Source organism: Miscanthus floridulus, chromosome 3 (genome assembly GCF_019320115.1).
Source record: "Miscanthus floridulus cultivar M001 chromosome 3, ASM1932011v1, whole genome shotgun sequence".
In the NCBI taxonomy this organism is placed as follows: Eukaryota; Viridiplantae; Streptophyta; class Magnoliopsida; order Poales; family Poaceae; genus Miscanthus; species Miscanthus floridulus.
In genome coordinates this window covers 144,423,963-144,449,240 of record NC_089582.1, presented here as the reverse complement: position 1 = coordinate 144,449,240, position 25,278 = coordinate 144,423,963, and the positions used below count along the sequence as shown (strand labels likewise).

The window sequence follows — 25,278 nt, the reverse complement described above, 5'->3', positions numbered from 1 at the left end:
TAGACGCGAGTTGCCCTAACTCGTATAACTATGAGTCATGAGTTCAATCACATTTGAGACACGGAGAACGTGAGTGCAATTTGTAGTAAAAACGGGATGGAAGAAACTCTCAATTGCCCAGGTAGTTAGGGAGAGGTGGATCAAAAAATTGGTGGAGAAAAGTTTTGCCTTTTTAATACTGGATATAGATAGATATTGATATACTCCCTCTCCCTGAATAAATAGATTCTCAGAGTTGTCTTAAGTCAAACTTTTTAATCTTTGACTAAAATTTCTAGAAAACCCTGTTAAAATTTATGACATCAAATTGGTATCATTAGATATACCATAGAATATAGTTTCATAATATGCTCATTTTATATCATAGATGTTGTTACTCTTTTCTATAAAGTTAATTAAACTTAAGATAGTTTGACTTGCACAGATTCAATGAGTTGATTAATTTGGGGACGTAGGGGGTAGATATAAATAAGTAGCGTACTTTTTAGTTATTTAATTTTTAAGATATATAGATTTGAGAGACATTTTATTTTGTTTGTTATTGAAGACTTTTAATGATAATAAGATTAAGATGGCAGCCGATGACATGTCACATGTCTTAGACGATGGCCAGGCGTCTACGACAACTTAATCGAGTTCAAGATAATAAGATGTGCTGGTCCAATTTCTCCGAGTTGTCTATAGTGCTCTGAGTATGTGTGCATCAATGCATATACGTGACTTTCCACGCTTGCTTTTAAACAAAAAGCACAGACTGCGACGTGACTGCCGAGGATACCTTGGTTTTGGCAAAAAGAATAATTGGCGTGGATCACTAGTGTCCTACTGTATCAAACCTAGAGAAGTGCTCGACCGCCGTGTGCATCAATATTTATACCACGTGAGACGAGAGAAAAAAAAACGTTGATTGATCCAAGTCAATAACCCGCTGCGTAGCTACCCGCTGCCAACCAACAATAACCCTTCTTGCTACTGTTGTATAACTTGGAGCTTGTTTGAATCTCCGGTCTAAAGTTTAGTAATTAAAATTGAAGACTAAAATTGTAGACCACACTTTAGCTCACTTGTATGGTTAATGTTTCTGTGAGACGTTCTAAACTTTAGATCTCCTGCTTGAAGTCTCAAGAGTTATAATGTTCTAAAGTTTAATGGCTAAATTATAGATCATAGGATCCAAACAGAACCTTACAAGCTACTTATGACTAAAATAGGTTTAACAATTAGGGTGGTTTTAGGCGGTTTTTCTTTTGAGCGTGTTTATTTCCACTGCCCAATTTTACTAAAAAGTAAATCAGTATTCTGACCATGTTTTTACTCCATTTATACAACTTCTCGAGAAAAAGCTTCTCACGGAAGCTCTTCTAAATGGGGCCAATGGCATCCTACCGACACACGCGTAATAACCAGTGTAGCAATGTGGTAGGATTGCTTCACTTGTGGTTAAGAAAAGAAATGACGGGAAATGACCGTAGCTTAGCTAATTAGATTCCTTGTGATAGGACTTGCCTATCCGAATTTAAGCTCTCAACTTGATGTGAGTGCTCGTATTTTTATGAAGTTATTCTGTGATTTAATGAGGCTATTTTTTTAGTGGTAGAGGATGTGTCGGACAATAGAGGTTTTGGTGAATTTGCATTGTCAACTTTGAGATTTACCGACTCAGTCTTTCGAACGTGCTATATGCATACGTTCTTAGGGGCATTTTAGAGGTGGGATGTGTATGTGTATCTATAGACACGAGTGTATATGTATGTGAGCATCGTACGATGATTTGAAAAAATTGAAAATGAAATGATGAGCATAGCAATAATGTTTTGACAAAGAAACGAAACCTACCGTCAGAGAACCAAATCACCTGCGGTCAAGAAAGATCAACACTTTCGTTCAAAAGAAAAGGACAAAAGAACAAGTACTACGTGTGACCTTTTTTTTGTGTGTTTTGAAAGATCGAGTTTTTCTTTTGTTTGGAGGACCAAGGGAACCTGAACAGCGAATATTCGTTGAGATTGTGGTGCCTTCCCAGTCATGACATAGAAGCTGTATTGTATGCAGCATCTTCCTTGGATTTCTTTAATTAGTGGTAGTCACAGAACAATCAGTGCCACTACTAACGTTGCCTCGAGGAGGAGGGAAGTGGTAGTTTGACTATTTAATCGTTGGTTCGTCTAACTGTAACCGAGCTGGACAAAGGCCCAGGCCAGCTACGTACACTGCGACTTCTTGGTTCTTGCATTCTCTCCTTTTTTTTCCGCCAATAAACAATATTTTTCTCTCACACTAAATCAGCCGACAGTATTTTCAGCCATAGCTTATCAGCCAAATAAGCCCAAGCGAACAGGACGTCTGTTGCTCTGCTGAACCGACCGACCAAGAGTTTCGCTCTTGTTTCTTGGAGGACGCAATGCAATGCAAATGCAAATGCGATGCGAGGCTCTCGTGGTTGTGGTTGCCATTCACGACGTCGTTTTCTCTGAACGATTCTCTCCATCTCCAGAATAATCGATTCGATGGCCTGTCCTGTCCGTTGCCTTCAATGTTTTCCTGGCGTTGGCAATTCAGAGTTTCAGACCATACATTCCCCATGAATGAATGCAGAATTACAGATGCAGAAGCAGAACAGCATCATAGCATAGCATATGCGGTGGTTCCTCCAATCCAACGCTGAACACGCGGAGTTCAGGCACGCATGCGCAACACGCGGCCTTGCATTCTGTCGGCGCAGGCTAGCTGGTCACAACTCTCACATGGTTGGAAAGCAACACGCGGCATCAGCAATTCAGCATCACTGCAGTTGACATCATGGGGCAGCGTCAGGCAACACCGCAACAGGCAACAGCCACGGGTGAACGTTTCAGCTTCAGGAGCTGCAGAACTGCAATTGCTCTGCTACAAGAGGAGCTTCATGTATGTTGCTGCGAAATACTGAAACAAACGTACGGGGCTAAGCAGTCCAAGAAACATACATATTTCCGTACAAAATTGTGAGATGATTCATCACTTTGCCCGATAGAGCTTATCGAATTGTGCTGGACGATCAGCTAACTGAAAGCAGCCTTTGAAGACAAAACTAGGCGACCTTTTCTTGTCAGCCGAGTTGGATGTCACTACAGTACATTAGAAAGAAAATTTAATGACTACAACGCCACAAGCACAACTTATTATGGCTGCATGTCATTGAGGTCAACCGTCGAGGACAAGGGGTGGTCGATATAAGGATACGTCATTGAGGCCAGGCTAGGGATTACATCATGTTCGATTTAGAGATAACGGAAAAGCTGCAAAGATGGACTCCACCATATCTCAACTACTCGTTCTCTAGATTAATTCTTATCCACTCGTCTCTCAACCTTCCGCCGACACCGTCTCCTGCTCTACCTCTTCTTCAGACTAACATCCGCTCGCCCAACTCCATCCCACCACGCCCCCTTCCCCCACCCCGCCCCGTCTCTCGCCACGTCGTGCGCTTCCCCCCACCGCGCCGCGCCCCCACTCCATCTCACTGGTCGCGGCCGTGGCGTCACTAGGCCACCACCAACCCAACGCTACCAGTAGGAGGTCGTCGCCAGCCTGGACATCGTCTCCTGCGGCTAGCCAAAGACACCACGACAGGGAGGGAGGTCCAGCAGCGGAGGTGTACACTAGGCCGTTGTTCTTGACGTCCTCCTGATTTGAGCTAGCTAGCCACTGCAATTCCCCACCAGGTAGGCAATGGGCACCAGCGATGCTGTGTTTAAGTGTTTAAGGTGTTTTTAGACATATTGTAAGCCTATGTTTCAAGTATTTCAGTTGTTTCAGATATATGTTTCAAGTGTGTTGATATGAATGTTGCAAAAGTAGATCGGGATGTTGCATATGTTGCAGTGGCTGCACACTTATGTTGCAAGCGTCTGTTCCCAATGTTTCATCTATTTTCAGACGTATGTTGCAAGTGTGTTTATCTGGATGTTACATATGTTTCACACATATGTTGTAAGCGTTTTATCTGTATGTTGCGTATGTTTGCAATGATTTTTAAGTGTTTTCAAGTATTTTTACAAGTGTTTCAGATTTTCATTGCAAGTGTTTCAATTGTTTCTGATATATGTTACATGTGTTTCATCTAGATGTTGCACATGTTGTGAGCAGGCAAGGGAAGAGGGCTCAGGCGGAGGCGGGCCTCAGGCCGCAGGTGGTCCCCATGTGTGCGCGGGAAGCGAGGCGGGCGAGGGTGGTCCCCATGGAGCGGCGCGGGCAAGCAGGCGGGCGGGTAGGCAGGTGAGCAGCACAGTAGGACAGCAGCCGCGGGCGTCCGTCCGGACGTCCGGGCGCTAGCAGTTCCCTAGAGATAAAGAAAGCTTTTCTTTCCCAGATTACACCCCTTTAGATTCTTAAAATTTTCAAGTGGTCCATTCTAAGTTTACTTTAGATCCAATAATGGATCCAGAGGAGAATATTGAAAAAGTTTATACACCCATGATGCATTTCACTTTTTTGTAAATTTGTTCACTACTTTGTTTTACTTTGTTATTAAAACCTCCCAATTTCAGTAAGTGAATGGGCTATCTACCTGCTTTATAGACTGTGATGGCTCGCACGATACGTCTTTATTATGTATATATAATGGGGTATTCAAGGGCTGATAGTTTGTCATCTACTTAGTTACAGCAGTTGTTCTGAACTTACAGAACAAAGTCTTCATCCTCTTTAGGCTAAATAAAGATAAGATGAACTGCACAAACGGTTCAAAGCAATAGTTTAAGCAGCAACTTTAATTAAAGCTTGCAGCTTACTAGTATGTATTCCCTACAAAATGATGCACTCAAAACGTATCCAGCCAAAGCAAGGATGGCTTTTGCATATTCCCCACGCATGTTTTTTTCTCCCTATTTTTATTCTTTTTCAAACAAAAGACAAAGCTGTGCTTTTCTCGTCGTCCTCTTTTTCTTTATTCCTCTTTCACCTTCACTTTGGCTCCTGCTCACGTGCCTCCTCATCAGCCTTGACATTTTCCCTCCCTCTCCTCCCCTCTCAAATGAATGACACTTTTTATCTTTCCTTTGCATCTTGCTAATTTTCATCGTATGCTGTTACGGAAAGAAGATTAGTTTTTATTCTAACCAACGGAAAGAGCTCTGCACTTTTCATCGGCTGTGCAATTTCCTCTGGTTCCTTGACATGATGCTCACTCGTGCACTCACTCACTGCCAGTTCAATGGCAATCCTTTTCCATTCCACCTTTTCCCTTCTTTGCAACGGCAAAGATCGCCGGCCCTTTGCTTGGCTGCTTGCTTATAAGCAGGTACATTCTGCTGTCAATGTGTCATCTCATATCCGTTGCTGCTTGGTGTCCAAACTCCAAAGCGAGAGCTCAAACTAGCTAGCTGGTACTGGTAGCTTGCATGGACAACCCTCCTAGCTTGCTCTTCTTCAACCTCCGGTTCATCTTTGTTCAGCTGAGCTCACAATCTCGCTTGATTTCTACTCTGCTATTGCATACTGCAGGTTAAACCGAGTTCACCATGGGTCTCCAAAGGAAGATCCTGGGAAAGAGAAGCATCCAGCAGGTGCCAGAAGAAGAAGTGGAAGCTGTTAGTATTCCGCAGCTGGTGGAGCTGCGGTCACTGAAGCTGAAGCGGTCTCACTCCCACGGCGGCGACGACGACGATGAAGATCCACGACAGCTTTCACCGCCGCCGTCGGCGAACGGTGCTGGAACTGAACGCCCCCTGCACTGCCCACCGGCGCCGAAGAAGCCGAGGCTCGAGCTGGGGTGTAGCCTGGACGGATTCAAGGTGCTGCGTGTCATGGACCTGCGTTGCTTCCTGCGCTGAGGGCTGAGCCAGTGGCCTCTTGAGTTTTGACTGCAGCATCAGTTCAACTCAATGAAAAACGCGTCAACGAACGTGTTCACGGAAGAAAAAAAGACTGCAGCATCAGTTACATTTATCTGTCCAAGTTCCAGATGTCTGATCTGAATATCTGATAGTATGCTCTGTCGAGACTCACATAATTCACCAATGTAATGGCGGTCAGTTGCCAGCCATATATTTGTCAATATCCATCTGGATTCGAATTTAGACTTGGCTTAGGTGACCGTGTACTTTTTTTTTCTAATATAGAAGTGTGAGTGTCGATATTCATAGATTTGCATGCATGTAGGCATACATATATGCATCTATATTGTGTTTTAGAAAAAGTACTAAAAAAGACATACAAGTAATAGGACAATTTGTATGTCGAATCTAGGTGTGGAATTGTAGGTGGAGACGGGAGGAAATTAAGCAGAGTTTAAGCCGGCTCTTAAATCCTGTCTTTCAGGTGAACAATCACATGCGGTTGCTTCAACTCAACCTTCAACATTTTATCTTCTTCCCTCATAAAAAGACTCTGTACATAGGGGCAGGGATTACTTGGTGCACCTGGACTTTTTGCATTTTGACATTGATCCTGGGCAAGCTCACAAGCTCAAGGAAGTTCATTGATGGGAAGCCTATTGCTTTCTCTGTTGCAACACTTGCATTGACGAAGCAGTGTAGCATCGGCTGGAATGTCGTCACCTCTACCATGCCAGTGAGTGCAAGGAAACTTATTCCCTTGAATACATGGCTATTATTTAGATCTGCAATTTTAGTGCCCATGATTCCATACCTAGTTCCCTTTCTGTCGTGCAGCAGTGGCCACTTCTCCTTTGATTTCGCACGGGTCCACTCCAAAAACGACCTGTTATTTTGCCGTTGCTGTCACCAGCATAATTTCTTTAGGCTGTCTTATGCTCTGCAATCGACATTAGCACCACTTTCTTTCTTGGTCACATATTTTAATGACAACTCATCTAGCTCATTCCAGATCTTTACAAACTTACTTTGTCGGTTCTGTTGCCAATGTCTCTTAAACAGCTCCACAAGGTCCTTATCTCCAAGATGTGCCTGCAATCTCTCCATAGGAGTGGCTCCAAACGGTTACAGTTATTCTAAGAGTTCCTCCATAGGATCCTGCAACTCCCTTTTGCGATGCGGTCATGTATAATGCAGACATCAGGATGCTCCTTCACGATTGTTTGCGCTCGGGTGCATGTTCGCGAAAAAATTGTTTGCTCTATGCAATTCAGGAAGCCCAGGTAATCCAAGAAACATACAGATCTCTCTTCAAAGCTGGGAGATTATCCAGTTATGCAGGATCTTCCCATTCAGGAAGCAGTCTTGAAGAGGAAATTTGACAATTCTTTCTCAGAAGAGTTACATGTCACTGCATTAAGAAGAAAGTTTAATGATTACAACACATACACACACAATTTTTGGTTGTATGTTATTTAAAAAAAAAAAGTGGTTGCATGTCTTCCCTTCTGGGACGACATTCTACAAGCTAACCTCAATGGAGTATGTAGTGCGAAGTGTCGAGCTTTCCATTTTGGCAATAAGCACAAACTGCAGAAGCAACATACTGTACATGACATCCAACGTCATGTTTTTCGTGGTCCTTATTCTGTGCCTGCCAGCCGACTCCGTCTACGAAATCTGATATCAAGCGTTGGAGAGTTGGGGAGCATCTTTAGGCCACTGATGACAGACTTGACGGCTTCCTCCACTGGATCATTACCACCTTCAGAAATCATCCAGACAATGAGCACGATATGTTTGAGAGATGAGAGGTGGTGGATGCCAACCTCCAAACTGCCATATGTTGATTGTGCTTTATCTGCATCGAATCCGAGCCTAAGCCATTCTAGCATTCGCATGCCTCCTTCAAATATCAAACCAGGTCCATCTATATTACAGAATTCGAAACGCCTTAGGCATCGGAATGCACCACGACTGATGATGAGCCCATCTTCAGAAACTTGCTTTACGAAAAGGTATAGCGAACGGATGGCGGGCAGATCTTCAAGAATGCGTAGATATTCTTGCTCCATCTTTTCAACTTTTATATCCAAGTGGGTGAGATCACATAGACAGGAACTAATCCACTTAGGAAACCTGGAGAAGTATTGACTGATATGAATGAACTTTTGGAGGAGACGTGGAGGCGGGTACCACGAATCCACAAAACAATCTCCACCACCAACATGGTCATCAATAGTGACATGCCGAAGGTTGTTTCCTCCAAGTTTGCAGAGGGATGACATCAAAGATTTCTTTCTAGTTTCCATATCACTTGTTTCGAGCCCAATGAAAGTCACTCGGAGCACCCTCAATCTGCTCAAAAGTGCTAGATCTTCCCCAAAATTGATGGAGCACTTCCAGCAATCAATAGTCCCTAATTCCTGAAGGGATTCCATGTTACCAAACCCATCTGGCATGATGAGACGTTGACCAATAAGAAGCATCAGTCGCTTGAGCCGAACAATACTTTCTGGCAGCTGTGTTACTCCAGTCCCGCTTAAATCGATGGTCTGCAGATAGTGTAGATTTCCAATTTGATCCGGTAGCACAACACCGCTTGCACTACAGAACCCCAGGTATCTCAGATGAAATAAACTTAAAATGCAATCAGGGTCAACAATCCTCAAATCACGGCATCCCTCTAGATCTAACACTCGAAGGACAGGTAGGTCTAAAACAGGAGGCATAGTCCAACCTCCAACATTGCATATACTAACTGACCGGAGATGGGACAGATTCATGGTTTCTCGAGAGACTGCCAGTGCATGTTCTGGATTGTCCCAGACAGAGAGCCGACGAATCCTTTGATCTGAAGATGGAACCCCCTGGCCATACAACATAGTTAAAAAATTTTCTTCAGTTGAACGAGAGATGAGGAAGTTCAATACAATATCATGGACTCGACATCCTCCTTCTCCACGAGTTTCATATCTTGAACGCAAGGTTATGGGCTGGACCAAACTCCTGTTTACAAACTCATAAAAGTAACTCTCAGCAACTTGTTCCAAAGTAAAGCCTTGTTTTTCAGCGATAAATCCTTCAGCTATCCATCTCCATACTAAGATATCTTTGTAAATCATGTGATCCTCTGGAAATGTACTCAGATACAATAAGCAATTTCTCATATTGTGAGGTAGATCGCTGTAACTCAGAGACAGTATCTTATCTATCACTTCCAGGCCACTGTCTTTTTCGTGCATAGAATGGATAGAATTAAGTGCCCTCTCCCATTCTTCCTCTGTTCTTGGTTTAGTAGCTATCATGCTAGCTAGAGTAACAATGGCCAGTGGCAAACCATCACATTTTTCAATTATCTCATCTTTAATCCCCTCCAGCTGAACAGGGAACTCATCTTCATCACATAATGTCCTTTTCAGAAATAATTTTTCAGAATCATTTCTGCTAAGAGGTTTCATTTGATAGATAAAACCCTCATCTGAAGCGCAGGAGAACTGACCTACACTGTTGATACGTGTCGTCATAATTACTTTACTTGTATGGCCATTATTAGGAAGAGCACATTGTATGGTTTCCCATGCTGACTTTGTCCAAACATCATCTATCACAACGAGATACCTATAAGCAAGTTTGTGAAGCAGTGAAAATCATTTCTGTATAAAGGCAATAGAAACGGTTGTGCATACATATAAAAATCGTACAAAAGTTTATGAAAAATACAAATACCTTAACTTTGGATTGTCATCATGCAAAACTACTTATTGTTGTGTCAGAGAAATTTGGTGTAATTAATGGCTGTACAAGCAAATAACCACTGAGATTCACAAATTTCTAGTACGTGTTCTGAATTAAGCTAACTAAAAAGAAAAGTTAAACTAACCTCTGATTTTTAAGATGTGATCTTAGGCTGTCAATCAGTTGCTTTTCGCTGCGAGATCCTATTGCCATCAATCCTAAATCTCCACCGTTGCTCCCAATTTGAGATAGAAACTCCCATAGAAGGCTAATCATATTGGGCTTTTGCGACACAGACACAAAAGCTGCACAAGAGAATTGGCCCCTAATTTTCTCGTACACCTGTTTAGCAAGTGTAGTCTTGCCTGAACCTCCAGATCCAACAATGGCGACAACCCTCTGTCGCTCCACTGGCGGGTTCTCGCCGACGAGCCGGCCAATGATCTCCTGGCTTGGGCCCTGGATGCCCACGAGCTTCTCCACCTCCACATAGAGTGCCTGTAACCGAGGATCGATCTCCGCGTGCGAGATGCTAGAACCGCCCTCCTCAATCCTGTATCTCTTTCTACGCCGGTACGATTCGTTGGCAAGATCATGAAGCTCTTTGATCTCCTGAGCAAACCTGTGGCGGTAGTGGAGTTTCTTGAGCTTCCGGATCATCCGGAGGAAGAACCTCTTGACGCCGGTGGTGGTGTCCGGCGGTTCGTGGTCGACGTGGTGGGTGAAGAGGTCGATGCTGTCCTCCAAGTCGTAGGCCAGCTCGCGCATCTCCGCCGCCCACGCCTTCGCCTGCGCGTCCGGGCTCTCCATGGCCGCGTGCTTCTCCAACGCTAGGTTGATGGCGATCAGCTCCTTCCTCAGCTGCTCCATCTTCTTCCTCACGTTTTTGAGCTCGGTGTACTTCTCGACGAGGCTAGCGAGCTTGTCGAGCACGGGGCCCATCATCCCCGCCAAGGCGCTCTCCTCCCCAGTTCCTCCCCTCTTCGATTCCTCCTCCCCTCTCCGACTCACATAATTATCGGATCTTGAAGTTAGGGAACTAGATGTGGATCCAAGAAAAAAATTCCTGTTAGTGGTAGTAGAAATCTTGCTTTGAAACAAAGCACTTGCTAAAATAAATGAAAAAAAGTCTACTTAGTCCCCACCTTTCGTACTCGTCTACTTCACCCCCAACTATAAAACCGTTTATTTTACCCCCTGAATTTTCTAAAACCGTCTATTAACTTTCTAAAACCGTCTATTTTATCCCTGAACGGTTTTTCAGCGATGGTTTTGCAACAGTAACATCGGGTCTGCTACAGCAACCGTGGGTTTGCTACAGTCCCGGTGTTTTGAATTTTTTTTCTTTATTTATTTTCGGTGAATTTTTGAAAAATCATAGAAAAATCATAAAATAAAAAATATTATTTTATTGGACTCCACGTGAGTAGATCTACACAGTGAATATATAATACGGTATGCTTTAGTACAAATTTTTTTTATAGCTTTAGATTAATTGGAAAATCCAATTTTGTCTGTAATTAATTAGAATTTATCTATAACTAAGTTATACATAGTCCAATGAGTACGAAATTTTTACTATAGTTCAAGCATACAATAATTAGCGTACCATAAAAATTTCATCACAATTGGACCATAGAAGCTGCAGCTATGAATTATTCCAATTAATTAGAGACAAAATTAGATTTTTCAATTAATCTAAGGCTAAAAAAAATTGTACTAAAGCATACCGTATTATATATTCACTGTGTAGATCTACTCATGTGGAGTCAAATAAAATTAGATTTTTCATTTTATGATTTTCTATGATTTACTATGATTTTTCAAAAATTCACCGAAAATAAATAAAAAAAAAAGGAAATTCAAAACCACCGGCACTGTAGCAGACCCGTTGTTACTATAGCACACCACCACTCAGAACCGCTCAAGGGGTAAAATAGACGGTTTTAGAAAATTCAGGGGGTAAAATAGACGATTTCATAGTTGGGGGTGAAGTAGACCAAATATGAAAGGGGGTTAAGTAGACTTTTTCCTGAAATAAATTGTTCGAGGAGATGAGCTGCTCTCACTTACTGATGAGATGAGTGTAGGAATCCGTATTTTGGAAAATAGTTTGTAATTAGTAGGCTATGAAATCTAAGGTTGTTTGGATGGATACTATTATCTCTTTGACAGATGGACAGATGGATTACTCACGACCCCACACAAACTGGCACTGGCCGAAGACGTGAGGAATTGTATCTTGTCCTAATACACTTCACGCAGACACTACAATTCGTGGGCAAACTCGTCGCTATCCCTACGATAGCTATGCCGATATCAATTTGATTTGAAAAAAGTCTAAAATACTACCCTCAAACATGGTCTATGTTTAGATAACTCCTAAACTATTATTTAGTTTGCTGTACTTCTCTCAATTATTTCAGTTCCTCCAATTATCCTTCAACAAAAATTATCTTTTTTTTTGTTTCTCAACATTCAAATTGATTTTTAATTTCAAATTCTGTGAGGGGGGTAGCTAACACCATAGTTTATGTTTAAAAAATATGTCACAAAATTTAATCATTATTTTGATAGGTTAGGACATATAATAATAAATTAATACTAGAAATATAAATTTGTGTTAAATATAATGATATAAAATCATAACTTTTTTTAAATAACTTATGGTGTCCATTGTCACCTCACAAATTTCAAAATAAAAATTAAACTTGTGCGTAGAGAAATTAAAAAACCAAATCTTATTAGAGGGTAAATTGGATCAACCGGAATAGTTAAGAGGAGTAAATCGAATCAAACATTAATGTAGGGGTTGCCTGGACATAAGTGATACTTGAAGGTAGCAATTTGGACTTTTTTCATTTAAAGCTAATCATGGGTGTATACAAACGATAACTACTACATAAAAAAAAAGATACATACGTCTTTTGTCAACGTTCTTAATTTATCTAAAAATTTACAAAAACTTATTTATTATAAAACGGATAGAGTAAATATCCTGCACAATGATGAAAAGCACGGGATGACATGAGACAAAGGCCTATATGCACATTGAGAATTCCCAAAAAAAAACGGTGAAGAACTCGGGAATCTTTACATTGCAACCTTTATATCCTGCATGTCTACGTAATTTACCAAAACGACACATATACTATAATGGAGCCTAAGCAGGGGTAGATCTAGCACCAGGTACCAAAGCTATATACTATCAGCCTGTTCGCTTGTTGATTTCAGTCAGAGTTTATTAACTAGCCAACAGTGTTTTCCTCTCACAACAAATCAACACCAGCCAGACTTATCAGCTCAGAAACCACCCAGCAAACAGGCTGTATAATAGAGCCTAAGGGGCAGGTCTAGCACCGGGTCAGCCGAGGCACGAGCCCCCGCTACCGCAGGCGATGTATAGAGCCCCTCCAAAGATCCCTGTACAAGTTTATAGTCCCTGAAACTTAGAAGCAGAAGCTAAATGTAGAAAACATGTGAGAGAAGCCCCTCCGTCCTAGCGTATGTTCCTAGATCTGTAAGCCTAAGTAACAAAAAAAAAAAGCATACAGATTTATGTACGAAGCTGTGAGATTATCATTTCCCTGATGAAGATTATCAAACTGTGACAAGCCAACCAATCAGGAAGCAGTCTTGAAGAGAAAATTTGGCAAATTCTCTTCTCAGAAGATTTAAGAAGAAAATCGAATGATAACTTGTGGTTGCATGTCTTTCCTTCTAGGACGACAGTCTACCTATTAATAACCTAAATACAGCAAGTATAGTGCAAGTGTCCAAGCTTTCCAGTTTGGAAACAAGCACAAACTGCAGAAGCAAACATACGTACAACAGTACAGTAAGCCAACCACAAGCCGTTACATACATCCTATGGGTTCTTCTATGTGGCCCTATTGTACCTGTCAGGTGAAAACCGACTCCGTCTACTAAATCCAATGTCCACTGTGGCGCAGTTGGGAAGCATATTTACTTGGCCATTGATGACAGATTTGACGGCCTTCTCCGCGGGATCATTTTCACCTTCAGAAATCATCCGGATAGTAAGACCGATACGTTTAACATTTGAGAGGTGCCCAATGCCACTCTCTAAACTGCCATGTGTTGAAACTGCTTTATCTGCGTCGAATCCGAGCCTAAGCCATTCCAGCATTCGCATACCTCCTTCAAATACCAAACCAGGTCCGTCTACATTATAGAATTGGAAACATGTTAGACTTCGAAATGCACCGTAACTGACGATGAGTCCATCTTCTGCAACTTCCTTCACATCAAGGTATAGGACACGAATGGCAGGCAAATCTTCTAGAATACGCAGATATTCCCTTTCCATCTTCTGAACAAGTATATCCAAGTAGGTGAGATCACAAAGACTGGGATTAATCCACTTCGGAAACCTGGAGTATTTACTGATATGAATAAACTTTTGGAGGCGGCATGGTGCAGGGTACCACGATTCCACAAGACAATCTCCACCACCAACATTGTCATAAATATAGACAGACTGAAGGTTGTTTCCTCCGAGTTTGCAGAGAGATGAAATCAAAGATTCCTTTCTAGCTCCCAGATCACTTGTTCTGTTCCACATGAACGTCACTCGGAGTACCCTCAACTTGCTCAAAAGTGCTAGATCTTCCCCAAAATTTATGGAGCAGTTGCAGCCATCTAGATTCCCTAACTCCTCAAGGGATTCCATGTTACCAAACCCATCTGGCATCATGAGTTGGTACCCAACAAGACACATCAATCGCTTGAGCTGAACAATACTTTCTGGAAGCTGTGTTACTCTAGCTCCGCTTAAATCAAGAGTCTGCAGATACTGTAGAGTCCCAATTTGAGCTGGTAGTGTGACATCCATTGCTCCACCAAACCTCAGATATCTCAGATGGAATAAACTTAAAATGCAATCAGGATCAACAATCCGATTCCTTGTTTGGGCTGGTAGCGTGACACCATTTGATCTAAAGAACCTCCAATACCCCAGTTGAAATAAAATTATAATGCCATCAGGATCAAGAATCCTCAAATCATTGTATTCCTCTATATCTAACACCCGAAGAACAGGTAGGTCCAAAACAGGAGGCATCGTCCATCCTCCAACATCGCATATACTAATTGAACGGAGATGAGACAGATTCATGGTTCCTCGAGAGACTGCCTGTGCATGTATTGAATTGTACCAGACAGAGAGCCGACGAATCCTTTGATTTGAAGATGGAATACCCTGGCCATCCAACATAGTTACAAAATTTTCTTCAGCTGACCGAGAGATGAGGAAGTTCAATACAATATCATGGACTCGACATCCTTCTTCTACCGTGTACATTCCAAATCTTGGAACCAAGGTTATGGGCTGTATCAAACTCCTATTTATAAACTCATAAAAGTAACTCTCAGCAACTTGCTCCAAAGTAAAACCTTGTTTTTCAGTGACAAATCCTTCGGCTATCCATCTCCATAGCAATATATCTTTGTAAATCTCATGATCCTCTGGAAATGTACTGAGATGCAGTAAGCAATTTCTCATATGGTATGGTAGATCGTTGTAACTCAGAGTAAGTATCTTATCTATTACTTCCATCCCACTGTCTTTTTCATGCATATAACGGATAGAATTAAGTGCTCTCTCCCATTCTTCCTTTGTTCTCGGTTTATTAGCTAACAAACTAGCTAGAGTAATAATAGCCAATGGCAAACCATCGCATTTTTCAAGTATATCATTTTTTATCCCCTCCAGTTGAATAGGAAACCTATCTTCATCAGCACAAAGTGTCATTTTGAGAAATAAATTTTCAGAATCACTTCTGCTAAGAGGTTTCATTTGATAAAGAAAGACCTCATCTGAAGTGCGGCACAACTGTCCTACACTGTTGATGCGTGTCGTCATGATTATTCTACTTGTACAGGCATTTTTAGGAAGAGCATATTGTATGTATTGCCATGCTTCCTCTGTCCAAACGTCATCAATCACAACAAGATACCTATATAAGCAAGTTTGTGAAGAAGTGAGAATCATTTTTTCAGTAAATACAACAAAATTTTGCACACATGCAAATACGTTAAGGGAGTTTTAGGGCTGGTATTCTTTGGTCAATCCCTAGCTTTGTTTACAGTATATATTTGCTAGCTTGTGTATCATAAAGAACGGGTGGTGCATCACCGTGATGATGGATTAATTAAAAGGTTCTTAGAATTCGATTGTTAAGTTTTGGATTACAATCATTCAAATTGCAAAACTGTAATTAAAGGCTGTGCAGGTGTACTCATTTACCCTTACCCACAAATAACCACTAGTAGTATTGACAATTTATACTAGTGGTTCGTTCGAGGAAAAAAAATTGGGGGAATTTCTTGTGAGCCATTAAAAAAGATCGCAATCCCCTGTGAGCCACTGGAAAAGTTTAGCGGTCTTCAGCGCCACTGCTCCAACTTTTTTTTTGTCCTCCATGCCACTGCCGTCAGATTAGGCCCTAACGGTGTCAAACTGCAGGTGTGAAAAGTCAAAAATACCCTTAAGTCTAAATATGTCATTAAATTTTTTTAGCATCTTAACGACTTCAAATAAAAAAACTCAAAACTAGAAAGTTGTAGATCTCGTCGAGATCTATAATTTTTATATAAAAATTATCTTCTTTTAATACCGCAAAAAAGATATGATTAAATGAAGATATGATTTGATATGATTAATATATCTTAGAAAAATCATATATTTTTTGCAGTATTAAAAGAAGATAATTTTTACATAGAAATTATAGATCTCGACGAGATCTACAACTTTCTAGTTTTGAGTTTTTCCATTTGAAGTCGTTAAGATCCTCAAAAAATTAATGACATATTTAGACTTAAGGGTATTTTCGACTTTTCACACCTGCAGTTTAACACCGTTAGGGCCTAATCTGACGGCAGTGGTATGGAGGGCAAAAAAAAAAGTTAGAACAGTGGCGCTGAAGACCGCTGAATTTTTCCAGTGGCTCACAGGGGATTGCGATCTTTTTTAATGGCTCACTGGGAATTCTCTCAAAAAAATTCTACCAGTGGTAACTAGTAAGATTCACAAATTTCTAAAAGTTACTGAAGCAAGCAAAAAGAAAAAGAATGGTAAACTAACCTTTGATTTTCGAGATGTGATCTTAGTTGGTCGATCAGTTGTAGGTCACTGCAAGATCCCATTGCCATCCATTCTTTAACTCCAGTTTGATATTGTAAGTCACGTAGAAGGTTATTCATGTTGGGTTTCTGTGATACAGACACAAAAGCTGCACAAGAAAACTGACCCTTGATTTTCTCGTACACTTGTTTTGCTAGCGTAGTCTTGCCTGAACCTCCAGATCCAACAATGGAGACAATCCTACATCCCTTTGCTAGGTTCTCGCCGACGAGCCGACCAATGATCTCGTTGCTTGGTTTTTCAACGCCCACGAGTTTCTCCACCTCCACGTACAGTGCCTGTAACCGAGGATCGATCTCCGCGCACGAGATGCTAGAACTGCAGAAGCTGCGCTCGTCAATCTTGTATCTCTTTCTACGCCCATATGCTTCGTTGACAAGATCAAAATGTTCTTGGATCTCCTTGGCAAACCTATGGCGGTAGTGTAGTTTCTTGAGCTTTCTGATCTTGTTGCGGAAGAATCTCTTGACTCCGGTGGTGGTGTCCATCGGCTCATGGTCGACGTGGTGGGTGAACAGATCGATGCTGTCCTCCAAGTCGTAGGCCAGCTCGCGCATCTCCGCCGCCCAGGCCTTCGCCTGCGCGTCTGGGTTCTCCATGGCCGCGAGCTTCTCCAGCGCGAGGTTGATGGCCACCAGCTCCTTCCTGAGCTGCTCCAGCTTCTTCCTCACGTTCTTGAGCTCGGTGTACTTCTTCTCGATGAGGCTAGTGAGCTTGCCGACCACTGTGCTCATCACCCCCGTTAAAATCTTCTCCCCAACTCCTCCCATCTTCAGATGTCGCTAGTTTCTCAAATCCTTGTTGGAATTGATCCTTCTCTCCAAGCAATTGATCCTCCCCACTCTAGATCTGGCTGCAATAACAATCCTGTGTGGTCGTGGTGGTTACGGAATACCCTTCACTTACAGTGAGGCGCTGACTTCGCAGCAGCTCTTCGTTTCTTCAATGGTGGGCCCGACACAGGCTGGCCGAAGGGCCGAATTTTTTTGCTTTTTAGCCTTTTTTTTAAAAAAAATTATAAATATGCACCTGGATGTATGATTTCAAAATCTGGACTCTTAGCGCGACGCTATCGTTGGTGGCGCCGAGTTTACGTGTCTCGGCGTCATAGATTTTGGCGCCTAGGTCTAGAGCTCGATTCAGACGTGACGGTGACTTAGCAGACAACTTGGCGCCGTAGATCTTGGCGCCGAGCTTGACGCCGTAGATCTTGACGCCAAGCTCTATTTTACGTATGGGCCCTCCCTTCCTTTCTCTCTTCCTCTCTCTATATATATCGCTCCCGAGCCGGCGCCCGCCGCCGCGCGTAGCCCCGGTCGCCCACGCCGGCCACTTTTCCTTTCTTAGGGCATCGGGATTCTCTTCCATCGCTGCTTTCGCTCGGCATGCATGCTCAAGCTTCTTCTCCCTCTCCTCCATGTAAGCAGCAACACGCCTCCTTTTCTCCTCTTCCTTGTGCTTCTTTTTTTACAGCCTCATCTCCGCGTCTTCTCTCCATCATCTCCTTGTCCTCTGCCTCCCACCGCAACAGTTCTGCATCCATTCCTTGTCTTCAGGCTTGATCTCAGTGTCGATCTACTGCTCAAAATCACAGAGCGGTGAAGGGGTCTGCAAAAAATGCAATTGTTACAAAACAAAAAAAATCATACAAGATGTCATATGATACAAACATCAATTGCTCACCATCTTGTTAATGCGGCGCTGACGAAGTGTAGGCTCAAACGCAAAATTAAAACACATCTAATACCTCTACCTATACGTGTCATCTTCATCGAACTTGGCTACCTTGCAAGGATTGCCGCAAAAACACATGGACACTGGAACACCACTAAGCAGAGGCAATGGGTCGAAGGCATTTCCGGTCATCCGGCCATAACTATAATTTAGCCATTTTCGTTCTAAGAACTAAAATCAATTAACATTAAACCCTACACCTAGGGTTTCCCATTTGATCCACAACAATAAACCCATAACATAACAACGTGCGCTGAGGTTACCTTGGTTTGTTAGCTTTCCCACGCCTTGGCATTCTACGGTTGTATAATATCAATATTAAAATCGCATGAAACCCTAAGTAATGACGATTTTTAAGTTAAAAATCCGACTAATATATACCGAAGGATCAAATCAAAGTTTTCAAGGTCCAATATGCCAATTCGTGAGGTAGGACAAAGTGGGGAGAGAAAAAACCCGAGAGGGAGAAGAAAGAAGAGGAAGAAGGCTCGGGCAGGAAGGTTAGGGCTGGGTTAAAACACCACCTCGACGCTAAAGATCTTGGCGTCGTTCTCGGCGCTAAGATCTACGGCGCCAAGGTGCCTGCCAAGTCATCGTCACGTCTACACCGAGCCCAAGACTTAGGCGTCAGAATCTATGGCACCGAGACGTGTAAGCTCAGCGCCATCAACAATAGCGCCGAGCTAAGGGTCCAGATTTTGAAAGTATACCCTCAGGAGCATATTTGTGAAAAAAATTAAAAAAAAAAGGCTAAAAAACAAAAAAAAATCGGGCCGAAGACTTTGCCTTTTTCAAAGGTTTGCAGCACCTAACGTAGATGGTGATCCAAAATTAAGAAATTTGCTACAGCTATGCCCATATTATAAGTTTCATTTTTAATTAAATTGATGTAAAGAGCACCTTCTCCAGCTAAGCTAGGATACCATACCACAGCATCCACAAAAACTGTTTCTCATGGAATGTTGCTCGGCTCTAAAAGAACGTTGACCATTGATTTAGAAAGGACACTACAAAAACAAGAAGTTTCGCAATTATAAGTGTGGTCGTGTGGATAATTTGTTCACAAGCCCTGTTTGGCAGGACTTCACTTCACTAGTGAAGCCATTTTTTTTTTGCTTCAACTCCACCAGCGGTTTTGGTAAACCGTTTGGCAAAATAGCTTCCCTATGAGAGCATGTTTTTATGGGCCTGGAGGAGGAGCCGGGAGAAGCCACTTTTTTTTTTTTTGCTCCATCCCACCCCAAATCACTATGAAAGCATGTTTTTAGGGGCTTCACAAGTGAAGCTATTTTACTTTACCCCGTTTAGTAGAAAACGGCTCCAAACGACTCCTGAAGCGGGTGAAGAAGCCCTGCCAAACAGAGCCTTAATAGACCTCTCAACTCAACCATCAGCCTCAAGTTTGCTGGATCTGTCTGGCGCCACACATCTCAAATGACTGCTGAACCAGACGCAAGTGCCACTGCCAACCATTTGAAAACACACTTTAACTTGTAGAATTTTCGTGGCAATTTATACTCAGAAATAGTTTTAAATGATACATAGAGATAAGAAATGTCCTGCAGTAGGGTGAACATGAGCACTGCAATTCTAGAATTGAAATAATATAAACCAACATCATCCCACAGCGTTATCTTTAACTTGGTCATAACAGATTTCTTTCCACAATATACAGCCACAAGGGACACTGAGATAGAGGGGCGATGAATCCTTTTCACTCTAATCTATATCCAACACCAGTACAAGTCTAGACAAACAAACAGGATGACAGGAGAGGGAAGATCATGAAATCTCTATCAAGGGGGTGATCAGCAACTACATACAAAAATCTTGCGGCATAACATGGTATGATCAAGTAAATGTGTGACAACGGAAGGTCATCGACCAAATAAACTTGTTGCTGAGGACAACAGACCAGACGAGATGAATTTCAGTCCACTAGATCCTCCAGGAAAGTAGGATATAGTGTAATATGCAAGGGCCAGAACCTGGGTCAAGAAAAGAGTGAAAAATTGAGTCTGAAAAGCAGAATGCACAAGAGAATGCTGAGGTATTGCAGTTTCGCAGGCCATATGCCAGATGACAGCTCATCATGACACTGTATTGTTGATAAAGAAGTAGGGAAGGAGAATTATTTTTGTTTTCTTTTCTTTTTTGGGAGTGGAGGGGAAGGCAAACTCTTCCCTCCCCTTTGAAGAAGGCACTGGTTATGAACTCATTGTTCAGATTAGCAGCCTGTTCTAGATGTGTCATAAACAGAAACTACACCTAATGCACTAAAACAAGTGACCTTACAGTATATCAAGATTTGAACAAACATAGATTGAGTCCAAAAAAAAAATCTTAGTCAAAGACATACCTGAAGGACTGAGAAGATCACAGAGAGGAAATAGCTGTGAAGCACCATAGAAACATAGATCGTACCAACCATGCATCCAATAAATCCCACTGAAAACAGGAGCCTCTGAATAGGATAGCAGACAAAAATATTCATCGGATATCATGTGTTTCAATGTTACAAATATTGCAGCCATTTAAGAAAATTAAGACGGTACAAGAACTACTTATAAATTTTATAGAAACAATAAAAAAGGTCTAGCTTCACTATGAAGTCATCGTTAATAGTTTTAAAGAAAATCCCCTTGTCTTGCCAGCTAGAAGAATATGAAGTTATGAACAAAGTAGTAATTGCCAAAGACAAATAAATTTACCAAGCAGTGGATTAACAATTGAACTAGACTCAAGATGTACTCATTGACATGCATCAAACGACTTGATTTCTAAAATTAGAAAGTTCAACCTAGCACAAGTGGGAAATATGTAGCTGGTAAGGACTTGCAGCTTTTATGATGTTTTTGAAGGCATTAAGGGTGTGGAAGGTAGATTGGGCAGGCTAAGCAACCATTAAGCAATAGTGGGAAGTCATTTCGCCATAGGCATCAAAGCAATGTTGTCATCAACTTCAGCTAGGGGTGATGCTGGACAAAATAAAGAATACCCCACAGCCGCAACATTTTTATTTTGACCCAATTTCGGCTGATGAAAGTGACTCTCAACAAATGACTCGACAATTTCAGCTGATGAAAGTGACTCCCACCAGATGACTCGTCTCTTTCAACTCTAGATTTTATGTAATGTTGTCAACAAGCAAAACAAGATGAGAGGCTGGATAAAGAGCCACATCTTTATTTGGAACCAATTTGGGCTAATAGAAGTGACTCCAGCCAAAAAAAAAATGCATTTCATTCAGGTCTAGATTGGAATTCCCTAGAAACTTGAGGTTTCCAAATCCTGATACTGATGGTATAACACTGCACATTATGATTAGAAATAAGCAAGATGAATGAAGAGCATATTGAAGCCTGTTATAGTAAAAAACACAACTGAACTTAAAATAATAATTCTGAGTTGGGAGGAGGTTGTTCCTATGGATTTTAAGTTGCACCAACCATTCTGTCCACTACACAGATCCAAGAGTATTTCATCTGCACTCCACAGATTTAATTACTAGAAAACATTGTAGCAAACTTTGTTAGAAAGCTCAGACTGTTGAGCCAAATATGCTTTTATAGGATATATCTAAAGAACCCAAACCATTTGTTTAGATTGATGAACTTACCCTCCGAATTGCTTGTTTGGTATTTTATTATGTTATCTTTTATCAGACAATCTATATATGAAACAGAAGGGGATAAGGAACCGTTACTTCAACTTCGCAATAAGGAGAATTGCCCTAAAACAGACAAAAAAAAAAATGAAGTGTGATACTAAAAAAGAACACAGATAAGCTACAGCCGATTCTAGAGAAATATCCATTGATAGACATCGAAACAAATGCTCAATATCAATTAATAACAGTCCTTTGCAGCTTGGAGATGGCCATAATTTATAAGCTGAGCTCACCAAGGAACTCAAGAGCAAGATTTGCTTCTTGTTACCAACAACAACAACAACAAAGCCTATGTTGGGTTCAAAAGTCTAGTGGTAACAAACCAGCGACCACCGACAAATCCTGAGTTCCTGACCAATATAACAGGATCAAACTGATAACTAGCATGATTTATGGCTTCAAGGTCTTGGAAATTTTCAGAAAACAGCTTACAAACCCAGTTTGACTATATATCATTAGTTTATAACAGATTATAGAAGCAACAGCATACCACCTCCCAAAGGATAAAGTGAAGCTTAATGTTTAAATTACGGGAAACGTAGAAGTAACAGCGGTGCAGAGCGAAGCTAACTACATTACCTCCTTGGAGGTCATGTGGGCGAGCTGGTTGGCTGGCCCCTTGAGCGCGAAGAGCGAGGCAATGATGAGCGCGCACCCGAGCGTGAAGCAGATGGCGAACTTCTGCGGCATGAGCACCATGACGGGGAGGAAGAGCGCGAAGGCGATGAAGACGAAGAAGATGCCGGTGGCGAGGAAGAGGCCGAAGTACATGAGCGCCTTCCCGGAGGGGAAGCTGCTGGTGGCGCTCTGGAAGCTCCCCGGGAGCTCCCGCACGCCCTTGGTGACCCTGCGGCGGTCAGATCGGATCCGATGAGAGGGAGCGGGGGGAGACCGGATCTGAGGGTTTGGGGTCGGGATGGGGAAGCGGAACTCACGAACTGAAGGTGCCAGAGACGGTGTCGTTGGCGGAGCGGACGGCGGCCTCGATGTCGAAGGGGAGCGGCGAGGAGGAGGAGGCGTCGGAGCGGGTGGCGGCGTACGAGTTCCAGTCGGCGAGGAGGGACGGCTGCGACTCGACGGCGGTGCCGGAGGAGGCGGCGGTTCCGCCGGTGAACCAGGCCTGCGCCGTCTTGTGCATCGCGGCAGCTGCGGGCCTGCGGCGGCGTCGACGGGGTGCGGCGGGGCGGGCGGGAGTGGAAGCGGACAGCGGAGGGAAATGGGAGGAAAACGACGGGACTTATTTTTCGAGAAAGAATTGGCTTTCTTACAGCTGAGGGAAAGATTTTGTCTGCGCGTCCGTCCAGAACTCCAGGTTTATTGCTCTCTGGCGGGCAGCCATGCTTCTCAATGAAGGAACTCCCACGTTTGAGAAAAAATGGATGATTCGGGTCTGTTTGTCTGAATTTATAAGCCAGCTTATCGGTTAGAATCTATAGTATTTTTTTTAACAATAAAATAGCTTCAGCTGGCTTATCAGCTGTTTTTAATATCAGCCAAACAAGCCTGAAGGTAGCGAGGCTTGATTTCTTTTTTACTTTTATTTTTATTTTTTAAATTTAGGATCAACTGAATGAGATTTAATCGCTCTCCCTGTTTGCTTGGCTTATAAGCCATACTTTTTTAGTCAATAATTTCTTTTTTACTTTTATTTTTATTTTTTAAATTTAGGATCAACTGAATGAGATTTAATCGCTCTTCCTGTTTGCTTGGCTTATAAGCTATACTTTTTTAGCCAACGAACTATATTTTTCTCGCACAATAAATCAGCCAACAGTTCTTTCAGTCGTGGCTTATTAACCAAGCAAACAGGACAAAAACTTGCTTAAAATGTTACTCCATCTAGTCTATCTAGTCATAATGACAACATCCCAAAACAAAATGCAGCTATGTTTATGTTTGTGCACCTGAACAATATAAAACTGTAAGTATTCATATTGTTCGGCTACACGAATAAGCGGCTGCTGCAACAATATAGAACTGTAAGTATTCATATTGTTCTAGAACTGTAAGTATTCATATTGTTCGTGTCGGTGTTTCGGACCGGGTGTTGCTCAACCAACTAGTGAATTTGAACTGCGTGCTCCTAATCCCGGATGGTGATGCAAAGAGACACAAGGTTTATACTGGTTCAGGCAATCGATGCCCTACATCCAGTCTGAGAGATCGATCTTATATTCCTTGCACCGAAGTGCTCGTAGTAGGGGGTTACAAGCTAGGTGAGAGAGGGAGCTAGTCCTAGGTCTCGGCGAGGTGTCGCGTGGGCTACCTGAGACGTTGCTCTCAGGCGGCTGGGATGTGTATGCGTGTGTGTTACAAGGTGCTCTCTTCCGTCCGTCCCCTCTAAGTGGCCCAAGTCTTCTCCTTTTATAGTTGAAGGGAGGACAAGGACAGTACATGTGTTAACTATACGGCATCGTGCCAACAGGGGTGGCATGTCCGAGCCCTGTGGCCCGTTCCTGTGGCGGCGTGATCGTTGGAGTGGTTCGTCCTTGGAGCACTGGGGCGGCGTGCTAGTCCCATCCGATCCTGTGCGTCGGAGGAGCCCCGGGACTGCCTCGGAGTGGGTACAGCGGTGAACGCGTGAGCCGCTGTAGACTGACTGTGTGCGAGGCCGAGGCTTGGTCGATGCCGAGGCTGCACTGCAGTGGGGGGGTCTCGGCGGGCACGGACCTCGAGATAGCCAAGACCTTGGTGTACAGTGCCGAGGCCTCGAGAGGGCGGCTGATCTGCCGCGCTGGCTTGGAGGCGGTGATGACCCGGGCCAAGTTGTCCGCATGATGTTGTTTTCGAGGCGGGGATCACGGGGCACAGTGCGGTGCGGGCGCTGATCGTGGGCACAGCGTCAGAACACAGTGGCCGGTAATCCCCGCCGTGCCCTATCCCAGCCGGTATGGCGTTGATGCGACCTCAGGTCCCGTCGACCATTCTATGGTGTTGAGCCATCGTCCGGGCGAGATTGCGGGAGTGGTTGAAGTATTAATGGGACATGACGTGCTGTCAGGAGGGTTGGTCGAGGCGGGGGCGATAGACTACGGATAAGCTGGCCTCGTGTGAGACGGAGAGTGAGGCCTCGCGCGAGTCGGAGAGTGAGGCCTCGCGCGAGACGGAGAGTGAGGCCTCGCGTGAGACGGAGAGTGAGGCCTCGTGCGAGACGGAGA

At 42.9% G+C, this 25,278-nt stretch overlaps 4 protein-coding genes across 5 annotated transcripts; 1 reads left to right on the top strand and 3 right to left on the bottom strand.

Moving 5' to 3' along the window:
* The first annotated feature begins 4,186 nt into the window (after positions 1-4,186).
* Positions 4,187-5,818, top strand: LOC136542706 (uncharacterized). Of its 2 annotated transcripts, none has more exons than XM_066535252.1 (2): positions 4,187-4,254; positions 5,482-5,818. In XM_066535252.1, the coding sequence occupies exon 2, from the start codon at positions 5,499-5,501 to the stop codon at positions 5,808-5,810; it is 312 nt and encodes a 103-aa protein (XP_066391349.1). In that variant the 5' UTR covers positions 4,187-4,254; positions 5,482-5,498; the 3' UTR covers positions 5,811-5,818. The 2 variants fall into 2 exon arrangements, with proteins under 2 accessions (XP_066391349.1, XP_066391348.1); XM_066535251.1 differs by lacking the exon at positions 4,187-4,254 and adding an exon at positions 4,593-5,363.
* A 1,272-nt stretch (positions 5,819-7,090) lies between these two features.
* Positions 7,091-10,601, bottom strand: LOC136542705 (disease resistance protein RGA5-like). The gene is made up of 3 exons (XM_066535250.1): positions 9,697-10,601; positions 7,347-9,434; positions 7,091-7,224 (listed from the first exon to the last, which is right to left on the bottom strand). Exons 1-2 carry the CDS (start codon positions 10,494-10,496, stop codon positions 7,457-7,459), a joined length of 2,778 nt encoding a protein of 925 aa, XP_066391347.1. The 5' UTR covers positions 10,497-10,601; the 3' UTR covers positions 7,091-7,224; positions 7,347-7,456.
* Positions 10,602-13,128: 2,527 nt separating this feature from the next.
* LOC136547362 (disease resistance protein RGA5-like) lies at positions 13,129-17,744 on the bottom strand. Its single transcript, XM_066539319.1, has 2 exons — positions 16,657-17,744; positions 13,129-15,529 (listed from the first exon to the last, which is right to left on the bottom strand). The coding sequence occupies exons 1-2, from the start codon at positions 17,484-17,486 to the stop codon at positions 13,432-13,434; spliced, it is 2,928 nt and encodes a 975-aa protein (XP_066395416.1). The 5' UTR covers positions 17,487-17,744; the 3' UTR covers positions 13,129-13,431.
* A 2,205-nt stretch (positions 17,745-19,949) lies between these two features.
* On the bottom strand, positions 19,950-23,413 carry LOC136547361 (uncharacterized). The gene is made up of 4 exons (XM_066539318.1): positions 23,056-23,413; positions 22,700-22,967; positions 20,810-20,914; positions 19,950-20,438 (listed from the first exon to the last, which is right to left on the bottom strand). Exons 1-4 carry the CDS (start codon positions 23,256-23,258, stop codon positions 20,328-20,330), a joined length of 687 nt encoding a protein of 228 aa, XP_066395415.1. The 5' UTR covers positions 23,259-23,413; the 3' UTR covers positions 19,950-20,327.
* Between the last annotated feature and the right edge of the window lie 1,865 nt (positions 23,414-25,278).

Coding starts and splice junctions, on each gene's coding strand:
- LOC136547361 (XM_066539318.1), bottom strand. CDS start 23,258: ATGCACAAGACGGCGCAGGCCTGGTTCACCGGCGGAACCGCCGCCTCC. Junction 22,968..23,055: donor GTCTCTGGCACCTTCAGTTC/GTGAGTTCCGCT, acceptor TGACCGCCGCAG/GGTCACCAAGGGCGTGCGGG. Junction 20,915..22,699: donor CCCACATGACCTCCAAGGAG/GTAATGTAGTTA, acceptor TATCCTATTCAG/AGGCTCCTGTTTTCAGTGGG.
- LOC136542706 (XM_066535252.1), top strand. CDS start 5,499: ATGGGTCTCCAAAGGAAGATCCTGGGAAAGAGAAGCATCCAGCAGGTG.
- LOC136547362 (XM_066539319.1), bottom strand. CDS start 17,486: ATGGGAGGAGTTGGGGAGAAGATTTTAACGGGGGTGATGAGCACAGTG. Junction 15,530..16,656: donor TCACATCTCGAAAATCAAAG/GTTAGTTTACCA, acceptor TTGCTTATATAG/GTATCTTGTTGTGATTGATG.
- LOC136542705 (XM_066535250.1), bottom strand. CDS start 10,496: ATGATGGGCCCCGTGCTCGACAAGCTCGCTAGCCTCGTCGAGAAGTAC. Junction 9,435..9,696: donor TCACATCTTAAAAATCAGAG/GTTAGTTTAACT, acceptor ACTTGCTTATAG/GTATCTCGTTGTGATAGATG.